General features: G+C 40.5%; 1 protein-coding gene across 2 annotated transcripts in view; it reads right to left on the bottom strand.

The window, feature by feature from the left end:
* Window positions 1-5776: 5776 nt before the first annotated feature.
* Tbc1d19 (TBC1 domain family member 19) overlaps window positions 5777-18704 on the bottom strand; it is a 92152-nt gene continuing 79224 nt past the window's right edge. For both annotated transcript variants that reach the window (XM_021162116.2, XM_029477606.1), the window contains 3 exons: window positions 12360-12475; window positions 7651-7721; window positions 5777-5979 (listed from right to left, as the gene is read on the bottom strand). In XM_021162116.2, the coding sequence (XP_021017775.2) occupies window positions 5905-5979; window positions 7651-7721; window positions 12360-12475 (262 nt within the window). In that variant the 3' untranslated portion in view covers window positions 5777-5904. The remainder of the gene's footprint in view (window positions 5980-7650; window positions 7722-12359; window positions 12476-18704) is intronic.

The following is an 18704-nucleotide window of genomic DNA, read 5'->3' as shown; positions in this document are numbered from 1 at the left end:
TGTTCAGGACAGTTTGCATATTACAGATAAGTTATGCTTTGTAGTTCAAGGGACCTTCATAACTTATTCCATTTGTAAAGGAGGAAGCCTGGCATGGTACGACTATGGACAGCTGCTCTTTGAGATAACAACAGGCGCCTCTGCTCCAGCATGGTACTAGTGGGGTGACTTGGCTAGTTCTCCTCATCTGGAGAACCTGGTTCTCTTCTCCCTCTTTTGGCTTCTTCCTGCACATTACTGCAGGTTCTACTTGGTGGCTAACAGACAGGGGGGAAAGAGAGAAAAGAAACCAAAGGCACAAAGATTTGGAAGAAGCAATATAATCTTTATTTGCAGTTGGTATATTATATATGTAGAAAATCCTAGGGAAGCTACCAAAAAAGATAACAGAAGTATTAAGTTTTTCAAAATTTTAGGATACAGGGTCAATATAAAAGGTTTAGTTGTATTTGTCTATATTAACAACAAGACACTGGAAATTTAAAGTTAAAAATATAATTTACAATAACAGAAATGTGAAATATCTAGGGATATTTTAAACAAAATGAGTGCAAGAACTGCCCACTCAAAACTAAAATACATTATTGAGTGAAAATTTAAAAGAGCTAAGTAAATAAAAAGATATACTGTGTTCATGGATTGGATAGCTCAATATTATGATATCAATTGTCCCTAAGCCTATTATAGGGCTAATGCTGTCTATTAAAAAAAATCCTAACAAACTATTTTGTGAAAAAACCAAAATGCTGATTCTAAAAGTTATAAGCAATAATACTGACATAGCTTAAATAATTTTGACCTAAGTGAACAGTTATACTGTCAATCCCAAGACTTGCTCTAAATCCACAAAAATCAAGATGCTATACTATTGCAGTAAGGATAGACACAAATCCACAGGAAATAAAGTCAAGTCCAGATGCCAGCGAGTCCCTCCTCCTGACTTTATAGAGGTGTGGTGCAGCATGGAAAGGTGGCCTGTTTAGCAAAGGTGGGCACCAGAGTGAAAACATGAACCTTAGCCCTTAACCTGACACATACATTAAAGAAACTAAAGAAAACAAACCATAGCTCTAAATGAATGAACTAAATTTATAAAATTTATAGAGGAAAACATGGGGAAAATATGTGTAACTGAGTTACACAAGGATTTTATAGATAGTACACAAAACCCCTTTAAAAGAAAAAAAAATGCCCAATTTGTTTTCAACAAAATAAAAGCTTTTGCTGTTGAAAAAGGTAATTAGTGTTGTGCCGGGGGGGGGGGTGTAATGAATTTTATGTAAAATGAGTGAGGGTAAATTTTTAAGTAAAAATTAAAAAGAAAAAGGGTATAGTTAACAAAAATTAGGGATAATGCATAATGATATTTCTATGCTATATCCACAATAAATAAGTCTTAAAATGTAATAAGAAGGTAACTGATTTAAATGAACAAGAGTTGACTATAAAATAAGAACTTATGTATAAACACCAACAAAGCATAATAAGGTGCTGTTCTATCTAACTGGGGAAATAACAGGAAAAAAATGCCCACCTATTAACTTAATACATTGACAACCAGGACTGGGAACCACTGCAACTCCTCCACTGATGGTGAGTGTAAATGGTGGAATCACTTCACACAACAACATGAAGACTTCTTAGGAAGGTAAACAAGTGCGGATATGACTCACAGTATCCGTTATACTTGGCATTTGCCTCAGGGGAAGGAAGATGCATGCCTCTATGAAGATATGTATCCAGCCACAATCGACAGTGAACTACCAATGCCGCAGTATGAATCCCAGCCCATTGTGCCAAGTAGAGCAAGCCAGACACAAGAGTATAGATGTTGAACCTCTAGAGAAGAAAGGCTAATCTTCAGGGCTAGCCACAGTTCTGTGATGGTTTGGAGTCCCGGACCCCTGTGAGTGTGCAGGAGACTGAATAGGAAGGGCATATAGGGATCTACTGTCTTAGGTGAGGGGAACATTCTGCTACCTCAATTATGAAAAGAGGTGACATGGGTACATCCATTTGTACCAAACTGTACACTTAAAGAGAATGCTACTTTACCTGTGTTGTTTTATTATATCTGTATTCACTTAAATGAAAAATAAAGCATTCATTTGCTCCTCTAAAGATAGTATTCCCTTTAGAACTTTCTCTTTAGTAAACTAAAGGTACAATGGCTACATGATGCTGAACAAGATGTCACTCTGAACAGTGTCGCCATCATGAGGAAAATGACTATTGAGTTAGATGGCCCCATCCATTCACTTGTAAACATTTAGTAAGCCTATAATGGGGCAAGGACTGTTTGGCTCTAGAAGTGCAAAGCTAAAATGAGACCATTTTTGGCCCTTGAGGAGTTACCATGTAGCAGAGAACAAAGACAAGTAGGACAGTGGCGTGGCGTGGGCTGACTTAGGGTACGAGGAGCGGTCTTCCTGATGATGCGTCACCTGAGGTAGGTTCTGAGGTACAAGTTGTAGTTAGGTAAGAAGAGAAGAGAAAGCATTCTAAGTGAGGGAGTTATATGACAAAGGGCCAAAGGTCAAAGACCCTAGTTAGGGATATCAGGTAGGCACGGAAGATAGGCTTTATTCTTGTAAGGCCACGGTTCTGCCTTGACTCAGTGAGTTTAGAAGTCTTACACCATTTTGAACAGGGTGTGGACTGAGCTTCTACACCCAATGGACCTCAAGCCTCAAAGGAAAATACCTACAGACGTTAGAATCCTTGCTGTTGCAAAGAGAAAAGGCAATCCTTGAAGCAGAAGGCTACTGGGGTGCATTCCGGGGACCCACAAGAGCCAAGGGCAGCTTTTCTGTCTCTCCGTTCTCAAGACACCGGAGCTGGGTCATAGTCTTTCTTTCTTACATTCAGTTTCCCTGAAAGGTTACATCAGAGTCTCCTAACCAAGTGTCTTTGGCTTTCACTGGTCATAGATTTTTGAGTTGATATCAAAGTCATTCATTCCATGGCTAGTAGGGTGGCACATGTGACTGCTTGGCCAACCCAGAGAGCTTGGGGTTAGGAGTCAGTGTCACCTGAAGCACACAGTTAAGAGACAAACTGTGAGTAGAGCTCAGAGCCTTTGTGGAAGGATGAGACTATTTGTGTTTAAGAAAAATGTATTCCAAAAAGATTGGAACAACTCAGGAAATACAAACTCATGCAGACAATCTCTTCTTGTGACTTGGACAGCTAGGAAGTCAATGATGATGACCATACTAATACCCACTATTATAAGCACCACATTAACGGATGAACAAAGACACAGGGATAATTCTAATGTGTAGGATCCAGCACATCTTGTCAACTGAAGAGCCTTTTCTGCGTAGGACCTTGAACATGCGGGTTCCTTCTACAGAGAGGAGATGACCATCTGGAACTGGCTGAAGATCATCATGGGACAAAGAAATGAAAAGGCCAGGCATGAGGAATTATTGCTGCTATGCTGATGAGCAGAGACTTTATCCTTTAAGCAACAAGTAGTCAAACTTTGTAAAGATAGAAATAACTCAGACTAGTCAGGATTTAAAGAACGATAGAAATAGATTAAAGACTTCTTGAGACAAGAAGGAAGAAATTACATATGGGGATCAAGCTAAGCTTTAGACTACCAAGTGGAGAAGGTGAGAGCTTATTGGTTTTTCTTCTCCCTGTGGAGTGGGAGGAGAGAGCCCCGGCTGAGCAAGAATCACTGGACAGTTAAATCAAGCTGGGCATTTTAGTTATTCAGGGAACTGCAGTAGCAAAACACCCTGGTCCAGGGATGGTTAGACATGTTCTTCCATACATAAAGCCACGGTGTATGTTAGTGGACTGAGTTCAGAAGAACTAAACATAACCTGCCTGTGAGGCTGTTTCACTATATGCTCATGGTCATCACTTGCCTTCCAGGCTTCTGTGGTCACCGGCAGAGCAGAAGGAAGGGGGGGTTGATGGTTGATCAGAGACAGCACAGGAGGCAGGGTGAAGAAGCACAGTTAGGGATGGAATGGGCAGAGCGGCCTGATGGCTCTCTCTCTAGTGCTTACCCAGCAGGTAACACCAGCAATGCGGGGCTGCCATAGTGGCAAAGTATGAGGTTGCCTACCAGCTTTGATCTGGGATTAAAATTCAGAGCAACCAGCTAGAGTAGACTGCACTAAATGAAAGCACCATCCTGGAAAGATTCATTTCTCAACACACATCATTTCAAGCTGTCAAGAAATACAACAGACATGCCAATCTAGCTGGGCATTTTTCATGTTACCTTCTAGCAGTTGGAGTTAATCTGTTACATAAGAATTAAACACCACATTTGATTGGTCTTTTAAAGTTTAAGAAAATCACTTCCATATATATTTACTCATGTGGTCCTCCATAATTGTGTAAGGTAAACACAGCAGAAACAATAATTTGTTACTGTTTGGTATCCTGCTTAACTGCCCAAAACAGATCTAATTATTTAGGAGAACTCTCTGATGAAGTGTATCAGGTAACTACAATATCTCTAGTAAAATTATATTTTTCTTTAAAAAGCTTAAAGATGGGCATTGGTACCTCTCCATTAATTATCTAAAACACAACTGCTTCCTAATAGTTTTGCCACTGTGACAAAGGGGGACACTAGCCCCAGAATCATGCTTGTCCTTTCCATGGAGGGGCACCTGGACATGCAGAATGGCAAGACACATGACATGATGTGTCACCAAAAACAGTAAGATGGGGACTTATTAAGACTCAAACACAGAGTAAATAGTTTAGACTTCAGTAATTCAGCAAGTACCTGATGAATAAGAGAACTTAGATTCTGGGTAAGCTACTGACACCAAATTTCACCACACTTGAAGTATTATGTTGACTATCATAGTTTTCCTAATATATCTGTGAAAATAACAGATTTCTAAGATACATTTGAATAAAACCTAATAAATTTCAGATAAGGAGTGTCAATCTATTGATTTGAGTTTTATTAGAGTGATGTTTTTAAGCTGTTCTGCTCTGAAGGCAATCTGGAAGCACCAAGCTCAGCAAAACAGAGCTGGGTTTGAATCCTCCTCCTTGTATTCTTCCAAGGAAACAGAATCTGGCAACAAGCGTCACCATCAGCGTCAGCAGTAGCAAGGATGCTGTGTAAAAGATGGAGGCGGGAAGTGCAAAGGGACTTCCAACAGAAAGAATAACCTAGCATCAGATGGGGCAGGTGGGGTGGGACACACCTGTAATCCCAGCACTTGGCAGATGGAGATGGGGGGATCTGGAACTCAGGCATCCTCTACTACACAGTGAGTAGCTATATAAGACTGGACTATGTAAGACTGTCTCAAAAATGCAACAACAAAAACAAGTCAAAAGATTATTAGAGATATCTGTATACCTTTTCCCAGTAGAGATGTTTAATGGAGAAATAAAATGGGAGGGATATGAAAAATCCATCATAAATTAAAAGTTGATAAAAAATACTAAAGTACATTTAAATTCCACTCAAATGCATTATTTTCAAGCCTTTTCAAGCCCCATTCAACCAATTAGCTTTAGTGGGGAACAATTTATAAAATAAAACTATTATCTAGGGAGAAGTTTACAAACTGACAAGAAGCTGTGTTACCTCTTCAAGTTTATTACAGTGTCTTTAGTTCTTATTGCATATATGGTACGAGCCTGTTACCAGTTAGGGATCTGCATGGAGGATGCTCGGTTCAGCAGAACTGATGTCTATTGCTTCTCTCTTGACAATCATCAGCATGCAAGCGCAGTATTTGGTGTGTAGGGTTATTGTTTTAAAAAGTGAAAACTTCTTAGGTTTAACGGAGGAGGAACATGATCTTTATTGGCTTATGTGCAAAGTTTAATTCTGGATGTATGCAGGTTTGCATAGTTCATGATTAGTTTCTAATGAAAAACTAGAGGTGTTGTCAGCGACCTCGAAGATCAGGTGACGGTAGCAAACAGAAAAATTTGAAGAAGAGGCATGACTTTTAAAGTAGAAAGGTCAGCCAGAACTGCCTGGAACAAAAAACCAAAAAGGAATTATTAACACTAAGGTCTGTCAAAGCACACACACAACAGACACACCTGCTCAGTGTGACCTTTGGGGCCACTCCCACAAAGTTCTTCCGCTGCTTTCAGTCTTTCACCATGCTACTACAACTTCCTCCTTGGAATCTCTGAACACGTACACAATCTAAAATGCACATAAGAAAATGACCCAACCGCAGCACTCCACTCTCCTCACATACACATAGTGGCGGGGGTTTCTAGGTCTAACATTTCAGCTCGCTTCTATAAATAAACCTCCAATATGAATCCTAGACTCAAGTGTACAAAGTAAAAGACTGCAGGGAATATTGTTGAGATGGAGCTAATATTTATTCAGTTGCAAGATATATAAACATCCTCTTCCCTTTATACACAACACACAGAAGCTATTGAAGGACAATACTTCCATCTCTGAGAGAAAAGAAATATAGCACCAGGGCAGGCACTACTTAAGTGCACCATATCTTAGGTATAAACTCTACCACTGAAAGAAATCAGCTTTAGTTTATCAGTGGTTACACTGCTAAGAAGAATGAACCCCTCAAACAACTGTTAATTGCAAAGTCCCTCTCATGTGCGCCTCCCGCACAGCCTGGGGCTAATCTGAGCCTTATATCATAGAATCTTCTTTAGGAGATTGTCAAGTGCTCAGCCTGTTACTAAAGCTCAGCACCACTGTGAAAAGGGGCAGAAAAAAATGTAAGAGGTGGAGGAGAGGGCACAGGGCGGTGAACCTGTGGCGACCTTCATAAGGCCGGCCTGTATACATTTAAGCCTGTCAAAACTGCACCTCGTATGGGTGACAGGTTCACAGGCCCTCATCGTTCCTCACTTCATGATAGTTAATGGCTGATGGAGGAAGGGGGTCATTTTCTTCAGTGGTTTAGCTGCTAGTAAGTTGCCCATACTTCAGTAAATAATCCTACACCTGAGTTCCTGAAAGCAACCCTAATTAAACCCCCAGGTCACACTTCCACACTAGGTGGTGGGGTTCAAGTATGGGTACTAGAGAAAGGGAAAGAAGATTTTATCACGAAAGAGCAGGGAGAGAGAGGGTAACAGTGGAGCACCAGCAAGAAGCTTAGGACCATACTGGTTTCAGAGATGGATAGAAATAAACAGAGATGCCATAAAAGGGGAAGGAAGGAAGGAAGGAAGGAAGGAAGGAAGGAAGGAAGGAAGGAAGGAAGGAAGGAAGGAAGGAGAGAGGAATCAGCTTTGAATCATTCATTCACCACCAAAAAGAATCCAAAGCCCATGTCATTAGTAGGTCCTCCAAATGCATACTATTTAACTCTTTCAACTAGTTTTCCTGTTTGTAACACATGTGCAACAACAAGAACCTGTGCCATAACCCCTCATAGTTTCAATTAAAGTCATTAGGTATCGGGTTTCTCATAATGGTCATAATGGTTTCCTGTAATAATCTTGTTTATGACCCTTCATAAGAAGGTTGTTTTCAAGTAATTAGGGAAATTTGAGTACTTAATAATACTTAACTCAGAATTTATAGGTTTTACCCGAGTTTAAAAATTCAGCTACAAGTAGTGCTTGTCCTATGCACCAGACACTAAAAGTGACGGCCTGGCGGCCTCTCAGGAACTATTTCCATCTCATCGGAGTGAAACTTATCCTTACTTCAGCTGCAGCCAGTGATGTCACCTCCATCAGGTTCACTGCTCGGAAAGCAAACACGGCAGCTGCCAGCACTGGAAAAGAACGCACAGTATTTCAACGGCTGGACTCTTCAGCAGCCCAGACACTCACGCTGTGCCCACAGCCACCGTGAGAAGGTGAAGGAGCAGGCAGTGCAGCTGTTGCCCTGCCCTCTGCTTAGGGAGTCATAATGAGTGGGACATCTATTCTAGAGAATGGAGCCTGGCTCCTTCACAGTTTGGAGAAAGGAAAACCTGTTGGTCTTAAAAAGCCATTTTTAAATGATTTCTTTCACACCTACAACTAATACGGTAACTGTTAAAATATGCTCTAATATCTCACAGATTTTAGTCTATAATATTGATAAGCCTTTGGAACATGAAGTTAAAATTTAAAAACTCATTTTAATATGTTTGAGGGAGGTGTCCTGATATAAGTATGGGTATACCAACTTTAAAAAGTGATTTTATAATATTTTGTTATATTTATATCTTTGTATACTCATTATTGATTTTCTTAGTATCACAAATGGATACTTCTATGCAGAAGGCTGTTGTGGAGCTAATCTTGATATTTATACTGTTAGCTTGTAACATTACAAGTTACAATAAGTTGAAACTTTGAAAACATATAGACAATTTGAAGTTTAGTAATAGGCATTATGTAGAAAACATTGGTATTGTTTGTTCCTGTTAAGCACACACAAGAAGGGCCAGGTAAGCACACACTGTGTACAGAACCGACCCCGAAACTCCACGAGAGCGGTGAGTTACAAGGGAGCAGAGTACCCAGGTATGAGAAAGGTGGAGCAGTGAGTGACGGGGAGCAGAGTACCCAGGTATGAGAAAGGTGGCCCTGAAAAGGTAAAATTGCCTCAGAGGACTCCTGATTCCACCTTTGTTCCCCCTGTACTGAGGTCTGAGGTGCCAGTGCATTCCCTACCCTTTAGAACATTGACAGTTAGGGAATACGAGGTAATGAGCATTAAAAATGACTTAGGAGACTGGTTCCTAGGTGCACTGCACAGCTAACACAATCTTTTAAACAGTAATTTACTGTGAGAACAGCTTTGGCACTTAACTCTCAGCCCATGCACTCTGCATTAAGCACTATTATCAAGTCCATTTTGCTACTACAGAAACTGAGGCACAGTGTGCTGGCTGACCGGTTTGTGGTCACACAGGTATAAATGGTAGAGCTGACACTTATGTCTGGTCCCAAAGCCTGTGCAGGTGACCTTTGCATGACTTCCCTATTGAGTACACAGACAAGGAGTAGACAGCCCTGCACCAGAGACTATGTGCTTTCCTTGGGACGGTCAGCTTTGCTGCACCACGGAGGGCTTTCCAGACATTGCCTGCAGGGTAGGATGATGGTGGTCCTGGGCCTTCACAGGTGGAAGGCTCTGCTTGAGGAATGGATATCAGGCTCTTGCTGTCCAGGCCTCTAAACCACCCCAGGTAAGCATCAGTGCAGCCAGGAACTGGAAAGAGCTCAGGCATTTTGCTTGGGGATGAGAGGTTTTGAGAAGTCTTGGCAAGAGCATCAAAATTAGATAGGAAGACCAAGGAGAAAATTTAGGAATAATAATAATACAAGTTAAGAGTAAGTCAGCTGGAATTATTCACCATGGAATAAGGCATACAGGAGATCTGGATCAAAGATTTTCTCTTTCACTGAAAAGGACTAAAAATGAATTTAAAGCTATGGGACACTATGTTCACAAGAGTATCAAAACCATTTCTGCAGGCCAGCAATTGTTTATCACTTCCCATTATCTGGAATCATGTTTTGGAGAGTGAAAACATATTAGAAGCTAAGAAATAGGATTCCCACTTTAATTCCTGTATGTAGTTGAGCAGTTGGCTGAAAGCTTGACAGGATGTCCAAATATTCTGCTGTAGTAGGAAAGAGGCTTAGATGGAGGTCAGCTGTCAAGAGAGAAGTCCACTGATTGAACTCAGCATCCAAATGTGTACTCATAGCCTTTATTTATCTGGGTGTCACATCACACAGGCCTTTCTGTTTGCTTCATGTTGAGTTTGTCCATCCCTTCTACTCACAACAGGCTTGCTTGCCATGACGAGAGGATCTAGACTTTGGGATATTCTTAACTGAAATCATGCTTCATATGAGATGTGGAAATTGTGTTTAGTTTGTTTTTTTAAACAACTATTTTCATTAATTTAATCTTAATAAACCCTATCATGACATTATGACACTTCTGTTTTAAGCTCTTCTTTAGTGGTCTGTAAGTCATAAGGACAGATTTATTTGTAGAAAGATTTCTAAAGATTCTACAATAACATGCTTGATATATATTAAAAAAAGGTAGCCCTTAAACAGCTGTATCAAAATTGTATGACATAATCAATGGGAATCTGTGTATCTCTATGTGCAATGATCTATTATTACAGACTTTATGTGACTGCAAAGGTTGGGAGCTCCTGCACCCCATTTTTAGACTTCTTCACTGTTGAGTTTTAGCATTTGAGAAAGTGGGTGAATGCGCCATGTGCATTGGTTCCTGCCTCGCCGCCAGTCCGATTTTAATTTCTATATTGCGTTAACAGAGCCTCTGCAGAGATGCTAATCTAGTATCCTGCATACCTTTCTTTCCCTTCCCCTTCAGCTAAGGGGGTGATGAGGTAACAAAGTCGGAGGCTTTAAGCCTGAGGCCCTGAAAGCTTGCTAACTTGCTGCTGCTTCCACATGAAAACTTTGCCACCTCTCAGGTGACACAGAGCTTCCTCTACTTAATCACTCTCTGAGAATGTCCTTTCTTACGCTGAGCTCCCCCTTAACACTCGCCCAACATCGTCTCTGAAATGAGGCCAAAGGCTGTCGACTATGCTCTTCCCAGTGTCTGGTAGACCAGAAGGAGGGGAACTTAGGGAACTATCAAATCTAGACATTTAGAATTGGTAGCAGAAAACCAGACTGCTTTGTGGGGAAACTAGAAGGCTCTAGAGAAGGGGAATGAAAGTAGAGAAAACCATGAACCAATCTTGGTTTGAAAGGGGCAGATCTGGAGCTGAAGAGATGACATGAGAGCTCTTGCGCTCTTTTACATAATCTGAGATCAGTTCCCAGCCTGCAGCTCTAGCTCCATGAGATCTAATGCCCTCTTCTGGTGTGTGGGTACACACACGTACGTACGTACACACACACACACACACACACACACACACACTCTCTCTCTCTCTCTCTTAAAAAAAAGGCATACTTTAATTTTAAAAGTTATGTAGTTATGTTATTGTGTGTATGTGTGTGTGTGTGTGTGTGTGTGTGAGAGAGAGAGAGAGAGAGAGAGAGAGAGAGAGAGAGAGAGAGAGAGAGAGCACAAGCAAGCCATGGTACATATATGGAAGCCATGGTCTGCGTGTAGAAATCAGATTGTGTAGATCACAACTTGTGGTTCTCTCTCCCACCATGTGGGTTTTGGGTATTTAATTCAGGTTGTCAGACTTGGCAGTAGGCATCTTTACTTTGAACCATCTCAGAAGGCCTAAGAAGGGCACATATCAATAAGCCATATTATCCTTAAAGAAATGGGCCCTCTGAAAAGGGCAGGATCACCTAGCACTTAAGCATTACACTAGAGGATAAGGGCAGTTTGTTAGAAATGTCTGAAAATCCAGACACTCTCTCTGGCATTCCTTCTATTCCTAGATGATATATCACCATCCTTCAGGTAAGATGATAAGGGCAGGCAGTTCTTCTCTAACAAGTCTTTATGAGTTTTAAGAAAAATGAGAGAAGGATGCTGGGAGCTGTTGAAGCATTAATCAATGACCGTCTTACTGCATCTGGGGTAACATTTATTCTCATGATACTTTATAGTTATTCTAATTTCACCTTTCCAAATGTCACCCAAATATTATGGGCTTCTGGTATTCAAGAAAATGTTAATATGGTGTCCAGAGAATACTCTTGCCACATTATTTTTTTAGATCAGCCTTATTTCCACAATTTCCCAGAGAGGTGATTTTTAACAGTAAAGAAAGGAAGTAAACAACATTGCCAGCTTTCCTGTGCCCCATCTATTGCTGTAGAGATAATCCTGTTATTGGAATTTTCTAAGAATCCCAGTGATCAAGCAATGGAGCCACCTGTGCATGTGGGTGCAGTACACATAAGGAGTGTTACAGTGTGACACACTAGTGTGTTATAGTGGGATATCATTTGTATTAACTACGTAAGCATCAACAATAGATGACTCTGTGGCTTCTCTTAGCAAAGGGAAAAATGGCTTACTTGTTTGTTTTTTTTTAGGAGACAATATCTAAAATAAATAATTTTAGCACCAGGGTAGAAGGCAGAGATTACTAGCAAAGATGAAAAGGTTTGGAATCTAGAAATCTAGGATAAACTGCAGACCAGAAGACCAGAGCTTGGACATATGCAGGGGCCTCATCCTCTGAGAAGGGGCTCAGGACAGAAGGTGATGAAGCTCATGGTTAAGAGGAAAAGGCAACACTCTCTGCTGTATAAACCTCACTGTGATAGGAATAGAGCAGTTAAATGGATGCATCAGAACTGTACAACTTCGGAGCGTGTTTTCTAAACCTGCTCAATCTATTATGTTCATGCACTAGAAATGGTGAATGAAGACCCTTCTCTAATGACAACCATTGAGTGTTAAACAGGAATGGGGCCTCTCATAGCAACAGCATGGGCTTCACTCTTACCAGCAAGGATTTCCAGAGAGTTGTATCCTAGAATTCTATCCCATAAAAGCAAGAGTTGATCTGTAGCTAAGTATCCAGAAAAAGCTCGAACCATCCATTTAAATGATATCCGAAGTCTGTAGATAAAGGAAATAAGGATTAATACTATTATTTGATCTTTCCTATTAAAAAAGGCAATATTTGAAGAATCCAACTAATTTTGTCATTATTGCAAATCTTCTAAGGCCCCTTATTTCCTAAAAGCTATAGAATGTCAGAGGCAAGAAGGTGGGTCCTCAATTTAATATCCTAAAACCATTAAAAGGGTGACTTATGTATGACCATTTATTTATTTATAGTATTCTGATAGTTTCAATTTTAGACAAGCCATGGCAATCTGGATTGTTGTTCCAGATATATTAAAGAACATTCAGTGCTTTATACTTTTCAGTTCAACAAGTGTTACCTGTACATCTCAGCCAAGCTGCTATATGGATTGGAAAAAGTAAACCTGCACATAGGGAGTCTGGAGGACACATGGTTTAAAGCAACAGGAGACCTTAGGATTCTTATTCAAACCCTTCGTTTTAGTGACAAGGTTATAAGAACAAATTTAACTGAATTTATTTTGCTACAAAAAATTCAAAGATGTATGGGTTCCCGTATTTATAAGTCATCTATTTAACAATAACAGTTTTCCCTCAGACTTAGAAAATGAACCCTTTGCTTAAATATCCTAAGAGACAAATAGACCTCTCACATTTCTGTGTTGTTTATGAGCATCTAAAAATCCCCCAACTGTCTCTGAAAGATCATAGTCATATTCTTTGTTGAATTCTTCTATATTCTAGTACGTGCAAGTATTGGTCAGTGGCATTCACAAATTAAGCCTTTCGATTTGTTTTAAATCAAGCAAAAGAAAACTTTTTGCCATAAATATTTTAATATTGAAAAATATATCTAAATTATTACATTCAATAATTTTTAGTTACTCAAATTCTCAGTGTCTTGGGGAAGGAATAGTGCCTCCTCCCATAGAGACTGCACAGCGATGGCTTTAAAAGTATAAAGTTCATTGGGGGATGGTTTAGCATAGCAAAATCTACCCTTGCAAGTATATATGAGTTTTACATGAGGAATGACTACATGAAAATTATACAACTGCATAGTATAATAATTATTTGAAAAAAAAAAAAGAAACATAATGGTGAAACCTCCAAAGGACTGAGTAGACCTGATGTAGATTGAGATGACCAAGGAAAGTGTCAATGAATCAGAGCATGTATCAATAATAATATGGCTGCGAAGCACTTAAAGAAATGTTCAACATCCTTAGTCATCAGGGAAATGCAAATTGAGATGATGCTGAGATTCCACCTTACACCCAACAGAATGGCTAAGATCAAAAACTCAAGTGACAGCAGATGCTGGTGAGGGGAAGAATCCACTGCTGGTGGGAGTGCAAACTTGTACTACCAGTCTGGAAATCAATTTGGCTGTTTCTCAGAAAATTGGGAATAATTTTAACTGAAGACCCATCTATAAGACTCCTGGAAATATAACCAAAAGGTGCTCCGCCATACCATGAGGAAAATTGCTCAACTACATTAACAGCAGCTTTATTCATAATGAAGCTATTCTAGTCAGAAACTGTAAACAACCCAGATCCTCCTCAACCAAAACATGGATACAGAAAATGTGGTTCATTTACACAATGGAATACTACTCAACTGTTAAAAACAAGGAAATCATGAATTTTAGAGGCAAATGAATCGAATTATAAAATATCATCCTGAGTGAGGTAATCCAGACCCAAAAGGACATGCATGGTATATACTCATAAGTGGATATTAGCCAAATAGTATAGAATACTCATGCTATATAATTCACAGACCCAAATAAGCCAAAGAAGAAGGAAGGACCAAGCGAGGATGCTTGAATCTCACTTAGAAGGGGGGACAAAAGTCATAGGAGGGAAATGGAAGGAGAAACTGGATGGAAGAGGGGTTGGGGAGGGGAATTCAGGATGAGATGTGGGGGGAGAGGGACAATGGGCCTGAAGAATGAGCAGAAATAGCAAATGGCAGGGGATGGGCAGTGTAGGGGACAGGGGAGGGAGTATCTCTAGGATGTGCCAGAGACCTGGCATGGGGAGGCTCCCGGGAGTTTATGGAGGTGGACTTTAGCTGAGACTTCTATCTGAAGTGGCTACTCCCTATAGCCAGGCAGGACTCCCACTGAAGGGATAAAGACACCAACCCCCACTCACAAAACTTTTGACCTAAAATTTGTCCTGTCTATAAGAAATGCAGGAACAAAGATGGAACAGAGGCTAAGTGAATAGGCAACCAATAACTGGCCCTATTTAAGACTCATGGCATGGGCAAGCACTGATACTATTGATATTCCATTATTCTTGCAGACAGAGGAGGGTAGCATAACTGTCCTCTGAGAGGCTTCCTACAGCACTTGATTGAAACAGATGTAGAGACCTACAGCCAAATATCGGAGGGAGTTCAGAGACTCTTTTGGAGGAACTGGGGGAAGGACTGAGGGACCTAGAGGGGATAGAGAGGATAGAGGGGATAGGATCTCCACAAGAAGACCAACAGAATCAACTACTTAGACCCTTGGGGCTCTCAGAGACTGATCCACCAACCAAAGTATATACATGAGCTGGACCTAGTAGCAACTATGCAGCTCTATCTTTATGTAGATCTCCCAACATATGGAGGGCCTTTCCATAAATGGGGGCCTATGAACCCATTCCCCTAACTGGGCTGCCTTGTCTGGCCTTGATGTGAGAGGATACACCTAGCCATGCAGAGACTTGTGGGTACACCCAGGGGGTGGGGAGCTCCAACCCCTCAGAGGAGAAGGAAAGGGAGGAAGGACTGTGTAAGTGGGGGAACCAGGAAGAGGAGAGGCAGTGATTGGGATGTGAAGTGAATAAATAAATTAATTAATGGAAAAATATATGATCTAAAGAAGTGTTGAGTCCAAATCACAGACAAACTGATTGGAAAACCAACCTAAAAATAAAAATTAAAAAGACGCATAAACAAAAAGCACCGATAGAACTTCAAATATCTAGGGGACAAAATTGAAAGCACTGCCAGGGTGTCATTGTAACCCGGAAGAAGAGGAGGGTAAGTGTGGTGCACAAAACATATCCAGAGCATAGTAGCTAAAGAAAAAAAAAAATCCCTCAATATGACAACAGATATAGTCATAGGATGATCAACAAACTCCAACAGAATAAACTCAAAGAAATCTCAGTCTAGATATATTACAATCACATTGCTGAAAGGTAAAGTCTTGATAGCAACCACAGAAATTAAGGATTAAAATGTTCTGGAAGTACTCAGACACCCAAGTTTGGAATTTGTTTAAAAGTGGAATACATCTACTTACTGGTGCACGCTTTGAAGCAGGAGGCTCCTATCAAAGATGTCTATTATAGTACACACAACAGAGGGTGCACACAAAGAAGAATGACAAGCGCTCAGATTTTTTTTTTTTTTTTTGGTTTGTTTTGGTTTTTCGAGACAGGGTTTCTCTGTATAGCTCTCGCTGTCCTGGAACTCACTTTGTAGACCAGGATGTCCTCAAAATCAGAAATCTGCCTGCCTCTGCCTCCCAAGTGCTGGAACTAAAGGTGTGTGCCACCACACTGGCAAGCCCTCAGTTTTTAAAGTAAGCACAAGTCAATGAAATGAAAGAGCACAGAAAACTGTAGCAAAATAGATTTCAATGAAATCCTACCAGTTATGCTAAATAATAAGTGGTATAAACATATCAGTGGGAGAGAGATTACTACATAGGGAGATTAAAAGCCTACTTGAAACTTAAAAGCATTGATAGCTGCTGAGTTAGAAATAGAAAATACCATGCAATTTGTAATCAAGAGAAATGTACTCTGGTATAGTAGATTTATGGTCAAGAGTAAAGGAAAACAATTAGGGCAAGTTTCCCTCAAACAGAAATCCAAATTATATATAAGAATGAAGGAAGAAGACATCCACAATTGTATCTAGAGACTAATATTGCTGAATAACAAAGAGCAAAAGAAAATTGTCAAAGAGTTGAATAAAAGACAGACGGCTCAAGAGTTGAATAAAAGACAGACGGCTCATCAACATAGTTGCCTTATTGACATTTATAGACTTCTGTCAAATATTCATGAAACACAAATCCTTTTTGTATGTGACTGTGTGGTGTGGTGTGTGTGTGTGTGTGTGTGTGTGTTGGTCACAGAACAATGTTTAGGGGCTGGTTCTTGCCTTCCACCCTCACTCTGAGGCAGGCTCTCTGGCTGTTGCTCAGTGTTGTATACTCCAGTGGACAGCTAGCCTGTGGATTTCTGGTATATTCTTCTGCTCCTGCCTCCTCTGTCACTACAGTAGTGCTGGGATTGCAGATGCAAGCTACTACATCCAGTCTTTTACAAAGGCCCTGAAGAATGTAAGTTAGGTCTTCAGGCTTGTGCATCAGAGCCAGTTCCTCGTCTCAAGAACTTAAATTCTTCTCAAGTGGATATGCAACATTTGTCTTAGATTAAATTTGGATCAGAAAAACAAATCTAAAAAAATTAAAAGCACTGAAATCACATGAAGTGTACTCTCTAACAATAACGGAATGAAAACAGAAAGCAATCATAGAAAAATAACCTTGGTTTTTGAGACAAGGTTTCACTACATAGCCCCAGGTGTCCTGAACTCATTATATACACCAGACTGGCCTTGACCTCACAGAGGCTGCCTGCCTCTGCCTTCCAAGTGCTGGGATTAAAGGCATGTGCCACAACACCCAGCTATATTTTAAAAATTTTTAATAAAATATTTTTCATACAATATATTTTAATCATATCCTTTCCATTCCTTATCCATCAAATTCCCTGTTCTTTTGCTGTCTTAAGAAAAACTCCACCAAACCAAATCAACAACAAAAGGCACAAACCAACAACAAAGACAGTAGAGTTTGGTTTGGTTTGCCAGCTACTCCAGGGCATGACACCTGCCCTGGAGTGTAGTTGATACACTTGGCATCATTCCCTGGGGGTGAGGAGAGGGACTGATTTCCTCTTTGTCAGCAGGAACCAATTGCAAATCGCTTCTTGGTTAGGGGTAGGACTTTGTGCTCATTTTCCCCTTCTTTTGTGCGTGCTGTCACAGTAAGTGCATATGTGTAGTATCTAGAAGACACCATTTCCTGAGTCAGGCTCCAACTCTGGCTGTCTTTCCACTTCCTTTTCGCATATGCCCCCTGAGTGAAGGGGATTGATAAAGACATCCCATTAGGGCTGAGTGCTCCAAGGTCTCTCTCTCACAGTTCAGTTGTGGATCTCTGGGTTAATTGCCATCTACTGTAAGAACCAGCTTCTCTGGTGAGAGATGAGGGCTGCCCTGATGTATGGAGATATCAATAGATCATTAGGAGTCATTTAGCTGCTATGTTCATTTAATAGAATATTAGTAATACGTTTTTTCTAGGGACCATTACCTATTTAGTCTCTGCTTCTTGAACTTGTTAGCAATTTCAGGCATGGATTGCATTTCATGAACTAGGCCTTAAGTCCAATAAAAAGGGGTTACTTAGTACCCATAACATTTGTGCCGCTCCGGTACCAGTGGGTAGGGTATATTTTTCAGGTAAGTTGCTATTGTAGTTCTCAGGGTTTGTAGCTGGCAAGACTTAATCATTTGTGCATAACCCTTCCAGCAGTTTGTATACCTGTCAGTCAGTAGGAATAAAGCCTCTAGCGGAGTACAAGCTCAAGTTCTCTATGAACGTAACAGTTCTAATATAACTGATGGTCACATAGCAAGTCATGAAAGAAATTGAACGTTTTAAATTGACTGATACGAGATGATGACTGTCTTCGTCAGGGTTTCTATTTCTGGACAAAACATTATGACCAAGGAGTAAGTTGGGGAGGAAAGGGTTTATTCAGCTTACACTTCCACATTGCTGATCATCACTTAAGGAAGTCAGGACTGGAACTCAAGCAGGTCAGGAAGCAGGAGCTGATGCAGAAGCCATGGAGGGATGTTCCTTACTGGCTTGCTTCCCCTGGCTTGCTTCCCCTGGCTTGCTCAGCCTGCTCTCTTATAGAACTCAAGACTACCAGCCAGGGATGGCACAACCCACAAGGGGCCTCCCCACTTGATCACTGAGAAAATGCCACACAGCTGGATCTCATGGAGGCATTTCCTCAACTGAAGCTCCTTTCTCTGTGATAACTCCAGCTGTGTCAAGTTGACACACAAAACCAACCAGTACAATAACATACCAAACTTTATTGAATGGAGGTAAAATTGACTTTGAGAGAAATTTGTAACATTAATACTTGTATCAAGAAAGATA

Source organism: Mus caroli, chromosome 5 (genome assembly GCF_900094665.2).
Source record: "Mus caroli chromosome 5, CAROLI_EIJ_v1.1, whole genome shotgun sequence".
Taxonomy (NCBI): domain Eukaryota; kingdom Metazoa; phylum Chordata; class Mammalia; order Rodentia; family Muridae; genus Mus; species Mus caroli.
The sequence above is the reverse complement of the archived record's forward strand: the minus strand, read 5'-3'. Positions and strand labels throughout refer to the sequence as shown.